The 15,420-nt window shown below is 29.7% G+C and overlaps 1 protein-coding gene across 2 annotated transcripts; it reads right to left on the bottom strand.

Moving 5' to 3' along the window:
• Positions 1 to 8,795: 8,795 nt before the first annotated feature.
• On the bottom strand, positions 8,796 to 13,134 carry LOC110629309. Of its 2 annotated transcripts, XR_002490190.2 has the most exons (4): positions 12,120 to 13,134; positions 11,958 to 12,029; positions 11,565 to 11,656; positions 8,796 to 11,238 (listed from the first exon to the last, which is right to left on the bottom strand). XR_002490190.2 is itself a non-coding variant. In XM_021776219.2 (3 exons), the coding sequence occupies exons 1-3, from the start codon at positions 12,894 to 12,896 to the stop codon at positions 11,651 to 11,653; spliced, it is 855 nt and encodes a 284-aa protein (XP_021631911.1). In that variant the 5' UTR covers positions 12,897 to 13,134; the 3' UTR covers positions 11,330 to 11,650. The 2 variants fall into 2 exon arrangements, 1 of the variants encoding a protein (XP_021631911.1); XM_021776219.2 differs by lacking the exon at positions 8,796 to 11,238 and having other exon boundaries at positions 11,330 to 11,656.
• Between the last annotated feature and the right edge of the window lie 2,286 nt (positions 13,135 to 15,420).

The following is a 15,420-nucleotide window of genomic DNA, read 5'->3' as shown; positions in this document are numbered from 1 at the left end:
TCTCAGGGGCCCACTTTCATTGATTCTTTATCCTTGCACTCACAACAACACAATCGTGCCTGTCACCTTGTCCCTCCACGCCCCGACCACCACTTCTCCACAATCATTTGATCTCCACCCCAAGTTAAGCCCTCGCCCCTCCACTCTCTCTTCTAGCGCGTCTTCTTCACCACCCCTCCATCGCCTATGATTTTAAATCCGAGTGCCTTCGAGAAAGCAAACTCTAATCATTGACAAAGGAGGTTATTATTACTACACCTTTTTCCCCCTTTCTCAAACTTGTACATAACTAATTGAAGTTTAACGCTCAATTTTTTTCCTCGTTTCTTGTCGGATATTTGAAGAGTGCCCGACTTTTTTTACATACTGTAATAATTTAGGTTCCTACCGCATAGATCCATTTAAAAAAACAAAGTACTCTTTTAATAATTTAAAATCATTTTATATTTATTTTAAATTTTAAAATAATAATAATATTCTTTGCCCCTTCAATTTTTAAAAAGTAAAGATTAATTTAATATCTCTAATTTAATAAAATATAATCATTCGTTTTTCTCTTGTAAAAAATTATTAATTTAGTAACTATAAATTTTAAAATTATATCATTAATCTCTCCCATTATATTTTCAATTAAGTCACTATTAGTCTTAATTAAAAGATCAAAATACTCATTATTAATATTATTCTTTAACTAGCTCTAACCTGCTCTCCCATTTGATTTCTCGAAGCATACGAGAAATAGAATGTGGAGCTCCATTTCTCTCACCCATTTGGATCTATCGAACCTCATCCCTATTCAACAAAACTGTGGTGCTCATTTTATAAAAATCAATTTTAAGTAATACATATATGAATTACTTGGTCGAATATAGTAAATATTAGGGTATTGGATTTTTTTATGATTTAAAGTATTGGCTATTTTTATAATTTAAAGATAGCTCGGAAAGTCAGCATAGTAACTGATATTGTCTGATGTAATAGAATAGTGTGGACATGTAAATTTTAATGGATTAGAATTGTGTTTGGCCCTAATTTTATTTACCTTTGTAATCCCTGTTAACATGATCATTATGTATAAGTTTTTAATTATTAGTTATGCTTGAACCAAACTTGAGGTATGTGATGTTAACCATACTAGAGCATTTGATGAGGGCTATAGTATGGGTTTTATGTTTATAGTTTTGATACATACACAGGTCGAGTCATGATTCATGAAATGTTTAAGTTTTGTTATAATGTATGATCATGTATGGGATTTTATTAGGTACACAGGATGTATATTAGGTTTGCTACGGGTTCCGGCGACCTTAAGTTGATTTGAATCCTAGCGCCGGTAACAGTCCGGTTTCCGGATCGTTACATTCTCCATATCTTCCATGTTCATTATCAACTTTCGATTCTCATCTTGCACAATAAGCATATATTCTTTTATATCAGCCAACTCCCGCCCAAGGTTTCTTTGCCTCGGCCCAACTTCAACTGTTTCTGCACTTGCTGGAAACCTCGATGCCAGTATGCACCATCCCAGAAACGAGCCACATACGTTGCTACGACAAGCATAATACAAGCAGTTTTTGTTACTTTCAGATTCAGAAATCCTCACAGCAGTTCCAATGCCACACTTGCAATTCTTATTCAGATATCTTCCCTCCCATCCGCCATTGGTATTGGGTGAGCAACTAGTGACCGATATCATTGATTAATTTGTCTGTACATTAGTTTTTCCTCATTCTTAAATAGCCCATTCTGTAATTGGAGGGAAAAAAAAATATCCATCCCTCCCTCAGTTAAAGGGCAATCTAGGAATTTAATTTTCTATTGATCAATTTATAAATTGAAAACTAACGGTAACTTAACTGAAATTCTAACGGAAATGACCAATGGCATAATTTTTAAAAATTACAGTGACTAAATTAATGATTTTTTAAAATAGAGGAATAAAATGTTATATTTCACTTAGAGGAACTAAATTACAGTTTACCCATTTCAAAAAAGAAAAGATTTTTTAATTGTATTTAAATAAATAGTTGTATATAAAGTAATACTTCTTTAAGAAATCAATAATCGTAATTAATTATAAAATTTAGATGATTAAGTGAACGAATTTGGATACGATCTTTAAGTATATTATTGCATGAGTTTGACTTTTATTGAAAACATACACACAAATTTGAGGCACATAAAAAAAAAAGTGTTATGATATGAAATCATCACATGAAGAAGTGGGAGAAAGAAAACCAAACGACAAGGAAAGACTTGTGCATAATTACATGGATGAATGGCTTATGATTCAATCATGTCTTCATTCGTATTTTGACATTTTTGGCTGTGTACATGTCATCTTTACTCGAAATATATGACTATTTATATTGATTTTAATTCAAATCTTAAATAATATAGAAAATGTAATTACATCCACTAAATTCATAATTTGAAGCTTCTAAACTACATCAACAACTAAACAAGAAGTAAAAACGTGTCTGGACTTTGGTTCATCTTCTCATGCAACACGCCTTGGGCGTGTCGCTCCCTGTTTAGGTCCCTTCTCCTTTGTCTCTTCCACGCCTCTCTTGGTCCCTACCACCATCTCCTCCACCACACTATTATGTTGTCTCAACTGCCACTCTTATAATAATGGCAGCAGTTGCTCCCAGACATGCATGCATGTCTAAACTCAGGATTAAGGGTAATTTGCATCTACCCATCATGAAAGGGACATAACAATAAACAATAAAATAAAATATTTTGTATTATTTATATAATATTATAGTAATAAGTTTATCCATACACATTTAGAGAGGGAAAAGATAATTAAATTTTAATTATTAGAAAATTCTCGGACTTTTTATATAAAATTATAAACAAAATTATATCTAAAAATATTAAATTAGTTGTCATTCTGGCGGATGTGAGGTGATGATTATGGAGTATGATATGATGATGATAAGAGTTGAAATGTCGGGGAGGTGAATGGGGGATGGATGTCCCAATTGTTCCATTAATTTATATACACAAGGGGACAATTTCCTAATCATGGCTCAAATTGGACCATAATTAAAACTTTGGCTTGGCCGTACGAGGCTCTATTTCCATGTGAGGTGCACGTGAACTTGGCCCCTTTGCCTTGGACTATCCATTTCCTCCGCTGCTTCTCCTATGGACCTCTTCCCTTCTTTCCCCACCCCACGTTATCCTCCCTCTCTCCCTCTCTTTCGTTCTTTTTGTTCTTTTCTTCCACCGAAATAATAAAATAAATCTCTAGTGAAAATATAAATATATATATTTGTTACATTTTAAAAATATTTTAAATTTACTTTACATATTAATGAGAACTGTAATTTAATTAATTGCAAAATGGAATTTAAAAAAAAAAATCATATCAAATAGATAATTGTTTATGAGGGAAGGGAAAGGCAAAGGTTAGGTATCCGACAATCCCATCATGGACCCATCGTTTTTGGTTAGTTGAGAAGGAAGGTATTGAACATGTGAAAGTCACGTGAAGACGGACCCTCATAGTTGTCTCCATCATACAATTACAATGTTGTCCTTTACTACGCATGTAAATCCAACAGAGTTCAATCATTTGCACAGTGGGATCCCATGGCTAGCGTTTCATTTGTACAGTAAAATCATTGATCTCTTTTTTATTTGTTTTTAAAAAATAATACATTTATTTTTTATTATTTAATTTTACATTTTTATCTTCAAAGTGTGAGAACTAATTTCATTTGAACAGGGAAATGAATTTTGCGTGAAAATGGAAAGATAGCAGGCAAGCAAATATCAGTCTCGGGGCTCCACCAAGCAACTTGGGCTTCCATTATTACCGCTCATGTGGGTCCGACGTGGCGCACTATCCCCAGTAACAACAACCAAACCCAAAGACAGCAAAGCTCACGTGTATCCTCGAAACCCGCAAGTGCACTTTCGGTCAAAGTTACCATGTCTTTGGCTTCGATCTGGTCAACGGTCAAACTCCATCCTCAGCATTTCCCTATTTATTTTTTTTAGCATTCCAATTGTACCCTCCACGCACCAATCGTCCTCCACAACGGGGAAGAACGCACGTACGGACTCTTGATAGCCGTCGGATGATGGATAAACAATTCCAGGCGTTGATAAAGGGCATTTCCCACACGTGCACTCGAAGTGCCAGATTTCCGGTGGAAGCGTTGAGTGGGTCCGCAATCTCAACCCACCATGTGACCGGCTGAGCTGGTGGGCATGTGATGGCCGGTAAAACGAATCGTTGCTTAGATGGGCGGATGATTTTTCAGTTAATCGATGTTTTGTTAGGCACTAATGGTTGGATTGCACGTGCAACTGCAATTGCATGCATGATTTAGTTACCATTTGGACATTCATAGCCATGGTTAATTATGGATTGAGGGGCGGCTGACAAGGGCATAGTTGGAATTCGATGATTTTGTTTTGGAAGGTATGTTTGGTCGGTGGAGTTTCATCTTGTTTATCGAATATTGGGAATTGGACATAATTTAATGTTTTAGAATGATGATCTGATATGGGTGAATGATTAATATAATTAATTAATTAATTAAAGATTAATGATGCCATGTCATTGCTTCAAGAGATACGTTGGTTGCAATTTTATAGAACATAGAAACCCACTTGAAGATTACATTACTCTTATAATTAAATCTTATAAATAAATTATTGTTTTTAATTATTCTAAAATCAGGCTCACACATTTAAGATGTAATTATTATATACGTTAAGAAACTCTCTTTTAATAACTAGAGAAAAAAATTGGACAATAATTTAAATTTTTATTAATTATAGTAATTAAGATTAGATATGAAAGTGTTATGATGAGGATTACAATATTAATTATTAAGCAAATTAATTAATATTGAGATATACTCAACCTTCTTTTTTTTTCTTTAATTGAAAAAATTAATTAAATTGTAGATGCACGTGGTCTATTTATATTATATAATTAATTGGAAGGCAGTATTGAGTTGGCACTCACCCTTTTTGTTATTCACTTTAAAAGAAATCCATAGATACTTTATACTTTTTGTTATTCTCTGAATTTTATTAATTTTTAATGTAAATTATATTTAGTCTAAAATTTAATAATATTATATATATTTTTTATAGTACTAAATAAATTTTAAAAATGAGTGTTTTTAATATTTTTAAATTTAATTTGATGATAAATATATCTAAATAAATGAGTAAATATAAGAAATTTCAAATTATAATCCTTCGATTTCTATTTCAAAAACAAAAGGGAAACAAGTGCTTATATTTTTAGTTATGATAATTTGAAAATTCTTCTCTATCCCAACTCGTTTTCTGCCTTTCTTGACTAATCTTTTCTGATTTTGTTTTATTGATAATATTGTGTGAGACAAAGATGAAAATAGCTTTTTATCTCTTGAAATTTTTAGAATTTATATCGATAATAATATATTTTTTTAAAATGAAATTAGAAAAAAATTACACTCAAATTCGAGATAAAAATTTTAAATTTAAATCTTAAAAATAAAAAATACATTAAAAATATTAAAATAATAAAGTATATATGTATATAAAAAATTTACAAAATATTATATGATTTAGTTAGCCTAAATATATTATTATCAGAGAGTACATCATACAATCAATTTGAAGTATTTTATTTGAATTATTATAATTAAAAAATGAATATAAATGGAAAAATGAAGGGAAAGGGTAGCAATTTTTATACAGCCCATGAAACGTTCTCCATTCTTTTTGGATCCCTCAATTAGACCTAGCCAGCGGGATCCGGTCCAATTCAGAATCTTCGGTTCAAATTATAAGAATTAATAAAGACCAGTATTTTTTTTTTCTTTTTATAAATATAATAAATAAGATATACTTGTTAGACAAATAGATCATTTATTTGTTAATAACATAACAATGTTCTCAATGTGCATTTGCATTTAGAAAATTTTTGTTTTAAGTTAATAATAATTGTTTTTTCAGAAAGGGCAGATATATTATAGAATTTGCCCACGACGAATTTTTATATTCATAATTCAATTTGAAATTTCATTTTCAATGACTAGGCTTTTCCTTTAGGGACCACATTAAATATAGATATTCAATTCCCTACGTTATCTTTAACAATTTATTCTTTATTTTGTATACCTCCATTGAATATTTTTTAAAAAAAAAAATTTAATCAATAGTGATAAAAATAAGAAAACAAAATTGTTAAAGATAGCGTAGGAAAGCAATCAAAATATCTTCAAGTTATGTTGTTAGTATTATATTTTTTTAATATCGATATAATTATGGTAATTTTTTTAATATTTAAATTAATATGAGTATTAAATAAATAATTAAATTGGTTGTTGAAATATTTGATTATACAGATTAAATAAAATTTAAATATTGTTAAAACGGTATGAAATAATGGTATTATATTTATTGTAGAATGTGTAAATCGATATAAGGTAAAATAAAAAATTTTAAATAAGATAGAATATAGAATTCTACTACATAAAGATAATATTTTAACATCATGATAATAAAATTTTTCTTTTTAAAGCAAAACTACTTATTGTATTAATAAAATTTTATTAAATAAAAAGGGATATCATTTAAAATAGAGACGATTATATCTAATAGATTTTTTAGTCAAAATATAAGTAACTATAGTAGTATTGCGACCAACCCATTTAATATAAATATCAGTTCTAGAGTCTAACAAAAATTTACAATCATTTAAAATCAAACCCCTACATAAGATAATTTGGCAAAAATGATTCTCAAATACTTGTCTAAATCCTTACATAAGATAATTTGACAAAAATACTTATCATTCTTTCTCATCTCTCGAGCACAAGTAATTAAAGTCTCCTTAACAAAGTTATGAAAAAGAGATTTTACGAAATAAAACTCGAATAAAATTCCAAAACTGACATCGTCATTGCGATTATGGAAACCCATAATAACCAGTAAACCTTCCGAAACAACCGAATCAATAAAATTTGAAGAAAAGTCAACCTCAGAAACAAACTCATAACTCTTCCACATTAACGAAAGTCTCATCATCTCTCGAGCACAAATCATTAAAATCTCCTTAACAAAGCCACGGAAAAGAGTTTTTATGAGACAAAACTCGAATAAAATTTCAAGACTGACATCGTCGTTGCGATTTTGAAAACCCATAATAACCAGTAAACCTTCCAAAACAATCGAATCAATAAAATTTGAAAAAAAGCCAACCCCTCATTCACTATATTTTTAAAATCAATATTATTAAAAATTCGAAACAGATATCCTTTTATCTCTAATTTCATAATAGATACCTCTCTAAAGAATGTTATAAATCTGTAAAAAAGTATGTGAGAAACATTCCCACTATATAGAAATAATAAGTGGCAATCAGAATATCTCTGAAACTCTTAATAGAGACAATTTGCATGGAAAGTAGTATTCTAACTAAAATTCTATCACTAATAATTTTATTAGAAGTTTGATGTACCTAAAATTCAAATTTAATATATTTTAATATTAATTTATGTTAATAAGTAATTTTTATTTTTAGTTCAGTGGCGGCAAAGTATATAGGATTTATAATGTTATTAATGAAATTATTATAATTTTATTGATAAATTCAAAATAGCATTAGAAATTATTCTGATTTTAATATTATCTAAATATTTAATAAGTTAAATAAAACACTTTAAATAATTATTATATTATATTATTTAAATATTTTTATAATTTTATTGATAAGATTTTTTAATGGATAATTTTATTTAAAATTATAAGTGGATTAGAATTAATAGCAAAATAATAGTTTTATTAGATAAATAATTTTTTTTAAAAAAAATTCAAACTAAATTAATTAGAGTTTATATAAAAGTTAAATTCTTATAATAATTTTATTATAATTCAAAATCTTTAAAAAAGCGATTCTAATAAAATTTTATAATATAATATATTTAGAAATAAAATAAAAATTATTTAATTAAATATTAATTTAATTGAATTATATATATGTAGCAAATAATAAAAATATCTAAAATAATTATATTTAGTATTTTGATTGACTTAAAAATAATAAATAAAATTTTAATTTAAGATTATATATATATAGAGAGAGAGAAATAGCAAATAATAAAAATATCTAAAATAATCATATTTAGTATTTTGATTGATATTAATTCAATTGTAATATGATAATTCAATTGTAATATTTTTGATAACACGCTCAGCTTTTTTATTTATTTATGATATTTTTTAATTATTTTATAGTTGATAATTTTATTATTTAAAATAGATAATAATTTTACCATTTAAATTTTATCTTGATATTAATTTTTTTTAAATAAGGATATAAATTAGATGATAATTTTATTGGATACTACTTTTTTTTTATTTATATTAATTTTTAATTATTTTATAGTTGATAATTTTATTATTTAAAATAGATAATAATTTTACTATTTAAATTAATTTTATAGTTAATAAATTTATATTTTTCAAGTAAAAAATTAAAATATAAAGTTAAATTTAAGAATGAAGAAATCATAAATACTGCTGAGTTTTTCGAAATGAAGAGATCATAACATGTTCGAAAAGAATGAATTTAGAAAAATAATTCACTTATATATCATCGAGCAAAATCAAAAAAAAAAATTCCTATATATATACACTATTATAGTCAAAAGCTAACAATTCCTTAGAATTTAAATAATTATCCCGATGAAGTGTAAAAAAAAATAAAAAAATAAAAAAATAAATTCATAAATGCTTAATGATTTCTCAATTTCAATTGACAATGGACATTATTTGAAATTATGATAAATCTGATCTAAAGTTGTATTGTATTAATTTCTCATTGACCAAGTCCATTCCCAATAGAGAAGATTATGGCTTAGTTGAATATAAATACGTCAAATAAAAGAAAACTGAGGAAATGGAATGATAGCATGAACAGAACGATCCTTCCTTGCTATGCATAGCCAATCCAATAGAGGAAGATGAGTTGCGCTTTTCACAAATTTAGGTATAAACAAGATTGGTTCACAAGTCTCTTACCATCATGCATGGTTTAGTGAAGAATGGAGCTTCAACATCATATTCCTCCCTGACATGGCTCCATATTACTTGTTCATCTTGGATGCTTCACAATAAAGGAATCATAAGTTAACTCCACTTGTGTTGGCTTGCCAATTAAAAACCATGCCACTTTACTTGATAAAGAAAGAACAACTATTAATTTGTTTCGAGATGGTAGGTAGTAAGAAATGTTAATCCAAACTATAATGGGGGAGAGCGGGGCAGAGGAAAAGGAGGCCATGGAAATCAACCTGTGAATCCATAACTATCATAAAAGCATTATTCTATCAGGACACAGATAAATCAACTTGAGTTAGACAAATATTTTGACTTCCCATTAATGATAAAGAACCATGCAACCTCACTAAAATGACAGACCGCCCACGTTGACGCAGATTCTGAATATTTCCAATTCTAGCTCGAGTCAAAACTGGCTAGTTTTAACCCATCTAGATCCATGGGACATATTTCCAAGAGCAATTACAGCATGCACATAAACTAGATGAGGATTATGTGAATAAAAGTTAATTCCCCAGGTAGAAATTTGCCCTTACTAACTTGTTTCCCGTGTTCTTGATTGCTGAGCAATAGACAATCACGGATTTGTCACCCCTGGCAAGGAGTACAACTCTGTGATCATAATGCAGAGACTGGGGTTCTACTGAAATTTCATCAAGTTAGCCACCAAGCCAACATGCAGGAACAATCTGTGTTTACCCTGAAGAAATAAGAATATAACCGGACCAAAATACTTTTCCTTACCAAAAGTTAACCATCATGCAGAAGCTTCAATATCACAAATTGCTCTTGCCTTTAATATGTGCATACGTCATACGGAACTCTCATTGAAATTATACTTGCTACATTCCCCAGAATTTATCCATACGATAAAAGTAAAGACATTGAGTAAAAGTGTGAAAGAAATTAAAATCCTCGTTGATTTATACGGAAAGACCAACGCCCAAGATGGAATTTATGAAAAATGATAAAACACCGAAAGAAAGCTCATAACATAGCATATATTAATGTTTTCTCCATTCGACAAAAAGAAAAAGTTTTCTCCAGAATATCAACTTCAAAGCAACCCACCATTTCGTAAGAAAGACACGAGAAATGAGCTCCAAAAGCTATAGAAGTATTCCCTCAACTATGACCAAGTCTACAATTACCAGAAATAGATGAATTGCAGTGTTAACATAAAAGGACACCATTTTAATTCACTTATCATTTAAGCATCTGGACAGAACAGCATATGTAAAAATCGTCAATAAAATAATAGTAGAACATAGTTATTCTATCTTTTATGCCAGCAACTCCAAGTGTGGATCTGTGGTAGCTTAGCTGCACAACTGTTGGAGACCAAAAAACCCACTGAATATACAAGATTAATTAATACACATAAAACATGGCTCAAAGCTATGTTTTCTTCCGTAATGGACTTAATACTGATTCATATTTCACCCTACTAGACAAAAGTTCCCAGGGATGAAAGAAGCTTGTTTTATGCAAATATCCTTCCAATATCAGATTCCACTCCTAGCTAATCATTTTCATGCATCTTTTGCATAGCTGTGAGCACTACAAAATTGTAATCCATGAAAACATTCAAATTCTTGAGAAATTCAACTGTGGGATCTGGATGCAATGGAAACCTCACCACATTCTAAAGCTTTAGAAGACGCTTAAAAATGGGCTAGCAACATTGCAAAGCAAAACCTAGTTATTACGAAAATAGGCATTGACTTGAGTAAGTGTTAAATGAAATTGTTCTAATTGAAGAACCTATATACAAGAGAAGACAATAATCCAGAAAAGAACATCAGAATTCCCAAACTATGCATCAAAATATGCAGTCATCATATTGCATTGAACATTGTCTTCATCAAGAAGGATCATGATTTGATTAAATAACTCTCAGAGAAAAAAGAACAAAAGTATTACTTGCAACCATTCAACCTATGAATTAACTATATAAATATTTAAGTGAAAAAAATACATCAACACAGAAGGATTCAACCTCATCAGGAATTTGACACGACAAATCTCAATCAAATGGAGAAAAGGACTTCCAGAACAAGGAAGCAAGCAATGCCTCTCAGAAATCAGGTCCTGAATTAAGTTTTGAAACAAACAAGATGCGTGCTACTCTGCTCCCTAATGATGCAGGGAAGCCTGCCAAAAATAGCAAGTAATCAACATATTATATACTTCGCAAACAAATACAATAAAACCTCCCAGACATCCAAACCACCTGAGATTAAGCTAAAATGAAAGGCAATTAAATTCTCTATTCATCTGTCTTTGTTCAAAGTTTTACATCTTAAAGTTACCTCGGGAAAACGGAAAGAAAGAAAAAGACTAAATTTGGCCCGTGCATCATATCACAAAGAGCAATAAGAAATGGTAACATGAGAATTTTTTTTATATCAATTTGTCACTGTTCTTCCTTCTATTTGGATTACCACCTCTGCATTTTTTACAGAAATCACTGATAATACCTCAAATTGAGGCCTCAGTTTTGCGGAAGCAGCACTTCAAACGTTTCAGGAAAACCTCAAATATCTGCTGATCCATATTAGTATATTTATCTCTGCATAGAAATCATTGAAATCTCAGTTAACTAATGAAAAAGAATCTGAAAAGAAGTGAAAAGTTCAGAATTTCGAATACAAGATAAATCTATAGAAAAAGGGGGCGGCGGCAAAATATAAGTTCTTTAAACTGAGAATCGCATTTGTCGTTTACCAACTATCCGGCATATTGGGGGAATGGAACTGGATTGAAGGAAAATTTCACTTGAAAATTGGGGGAAAGATCTAAAATCTTCACATAGATATATTTTCAAACTTATACGCACAACTAGATGTAGACAGAGAAAGATGGTTACGGACCTTCACCGGAGGATCGGCAACTCTATAAGAATCAGCTGTCGTTCCCACCAACCACAATCCAGGAAAAACATTCTACAAAAACAAATCAAATTTATTAGCATCACAAAACAAGAAGTCGAAGAAACCAAAATCGGAAGGGAAAAGGGACAGGATATAACTTACATCAAGCACTTTCTGCACGTTCTTGGGTCGTTTCCTTGGCCTTCTAGCAGGTCTAGACCCAGTCAAAGCGAAAATATCCTCCTCAATCTCTTCTCTAGACAAAGCAATCCAGAACTTCCTCTTCTCCTTCTTTTCCAAGCAGAGCCCCCCGCCTCCTCCGGCAGACTCTACAAATCCCCTCAATCTCATCGATTTCGGCTGAAGCTGCGGTGTATTATCCCTCTCTCTCTGCTCATTTACATGCAGCATCACCGCTTCCTTCAATTCCCCTCCATTCTTTGCGGCTAAAATCCCTTTTCTTGGTCTCAATTTCCACGGCCTCGAATTCCCTTCTTCCTCTTCTTGCTTTTGTTTCTCCTCCACTTCTTCTTCTTCAGCATCAGCTCCGTTGTTTTCCAAAACCGTAACTTGCTTCCGTGGCTTTTCAGCGACTTCCGTTTCCAAGACCGTTGTTTGTTTCTGCATATTTTCCATCGATGAGTTTTTTGGTTTTGGGATAAGGGAGGAGCATGAGGTAAAGGAGAAGCGATGGACTCGAGCAGAGCGAGATCCGACCCGGGGAGGATTCCGGACAGTTGTTAGTTCCTGATCAGATTCGGTCTCAGAGTCAGGAGCAAGTGCGGACGTGATACGACCGGTACTGGTACTCCGATGGTGGGGGTGGTGGTTGGTCGGGGCGGAGAGCGCGGTGGTCTGCCCCCATTTGAGGGAGAGCGGGAAGTTATGCAGCGGCTGCGGCTTCACTGGTGCTGTTGCCATCACAAGCAGCACTTGCATATACAAAGATATCTATATCTGTATCTATATATGTATAGCGATGGAGAGAAAGTGAGGTGGAACACAGCGTTTTGGCTTTTACGTAGAGCTTAAAGAATTAAACGAGAGAAAAGAAAACCCTAGAGAAAGGGAGAGGGATGTCAGATGAAGAGGAGAGAAGCTGATGGTCTTGTGCTGTGAAGAATCGGAGGACGAGAGAGAGGAAGGGAGCGTGTGTACTGCGTTTTATGTATGGGGGTCTATATGTATACAACAGCTGCAGCCAGCACCGGCCTTATTCCTCCTTTCTTTTTTCAGAACTTTTTTTTTTTTCACTTGTTTAATTTTTAAAAATAATTTTAATGTCACCAAATTACAGTTTACCAGCAAACCCATAGAATCCTGATTCAACTTTTCTACTCCTTTGTAAAATGAAAAAATATATATATAAAAAAAATAGAAAAATTTAATGTTTTGAGCACGAAATGAATTCTGCCGTTTTCTATGATTTCGAAGCTCGCCGCCTCTTCTGCCATAGAATGTCAGTGCAACGTGGCATCTATATTCTTGAATCCGATATGTTTCTTCTAACAATTTGTTTCAGCTGAGATAAGAGTAACTTGTAACCATAGTTTTATAAAATACTCCAAAAAACTTTTATTGTTTAGAAAAAAAAATCTCAAAAAACTTAATTTAAAAATCTTAATTCTCTTTCAAACATAATTTAACGCGTTTAAATTTTAAAATAGTAAATAAATTATATAAAAATATTTTTAAAAACAATGTAGTTTATGTTGAATTACTATTAAACTATGAATTTCATGCCTTAATTTCTTATGTAAGTTGGGTTCAAAATTTATTAATAGCTTTGTTGACATTTTATTATTTGACCATGATATACATGTGAGTTGAATAAAATTTTTAAATTCAAATATACGTTTAATATTAAAAAAAAATTCTTATTTATTAGTCAAATTAAATGATATTGCTATTTAAATATACATACATATTTAATGAATCAGCAAACGATAAATTTGATTAATTTCTTTATGATTAAATATATAATGACCCACTAATATAAATGAGGATGTTAAATATAAAGTAAGGTCCTTGATTACATTATTTTTTTCAATGTGAACAAATTTTATATAAAAAAATATTATCCATTAAAAATTATAATATTAAAAAATTAGTATAAAAAGTGAAAATTGACATAACGTTTTTTTTTTAGAATATGCAATAACATCGAAACATACAATTCAATGTATAGAAAATATAATATATTTTAAAATATGCAATTAATTTTTATATTTAGCAATGATAAATACAAAAAAAATTAAAATTGTAAAATTATATTTTCACAAAAAAAATACATCTCAATAGTACATAGTCTCCTATTGAATATTAAAGTGGAAGGTTCCAATATTAAAAATTTATATTAAAGCAATAAAGCTATTTTTAGGAAATGCAATAAATATTTTAGTAATTTTTTTTACTCTTATAATTAATTCATGCATATTTAAAATAAATAATTTCACATATAAAATAATATAATAAATTAATTATAAAGAAAAATGTTATGGCATTTAAAAGTGAAGTATTTATATTATAAATAAAGTATTTATAGCATTTTTTCCCTTTTTTATTTTTTACATATATACGTCAAGGATAATTACTAATTAGTTAAAAAAAATTATGACTTTATAACGATTTTAATAATTGAATTTTCCAAAAAAAATTATGATAATTATTTTCACCTCTTTATTTATGTAATTTATATGAAATTACTTGTATTGCATATAAAAAATATTTTAAATTCAAATAATTATATTTTAATTTAAAATTATTATTTTTTATATAATTTTGACTAAAAGGGATAAAAATGAATGTCTAGAAAATAGCAAGATGAATGTATAAAGCATGAGTAAAAAACTAGTTATTTATAATTAATTAGACTGGTTGATTGAGTTAAAATTTGAAAATAAAGAATTAAATTTTATTATACAGTGTAGATTAATAATCATAAATCAGTAAAAAAAATAAAAAAATATTTTTATATCGATATATAATAATACATAATTTTTAGAGATTTCAAACTAAATCTTATTTTTAGAGATATATAATAATATATAATTCTTAGAGATCTCAAACCAAACAGCAACGATTAAATTAAAATTGTAACAAAATTTTAAATTTAGTTCCGATTCTTAAATAATTTCAAAATTGAATTAGAAAACACGCCTTTAATTTCAACTGAAATCAGAAATGCACACCCTTATAATTAGAATTAGTAATATATGATTGTTTTTAATTATTTATTGAATATATATTTTTTACAATTACTGTATACATACATAGAAATAGTATAAAAAAAACCAAATAGATAAAAGGAAAAGCAGCTTCCATGAGCAACAGCAATAAGGTCAAAGGATAATGAAGACTAAATCGGGCTGGCAGCCTAATAATCAAAATCAATCTTAGCCCGATTTTGAAGCCTATTGGACCAAACCCGACCCATGAGTTGGAACCCGCGATCTTCTACATT

Source organism: Manihot esculenta, chromosome 1 (genome assembly GCF_001659605.2).
Source record: "Manihot esculenta cultivar AM560-2 chromosome 1, M.esculenta_v8, whole genome shotgun sequence".
Classification (NCBI taxonomy): domain Eukaryota; kingdom Viridiplantae; phylum Streptophyta; class Magnoliopsida; order Malpighiales; family Euphorbiaceae; genus Manihot; species Manihot esculenta.
This window is presented reverse-complemented; position numbering and strand designations above follow the sequence as displayed.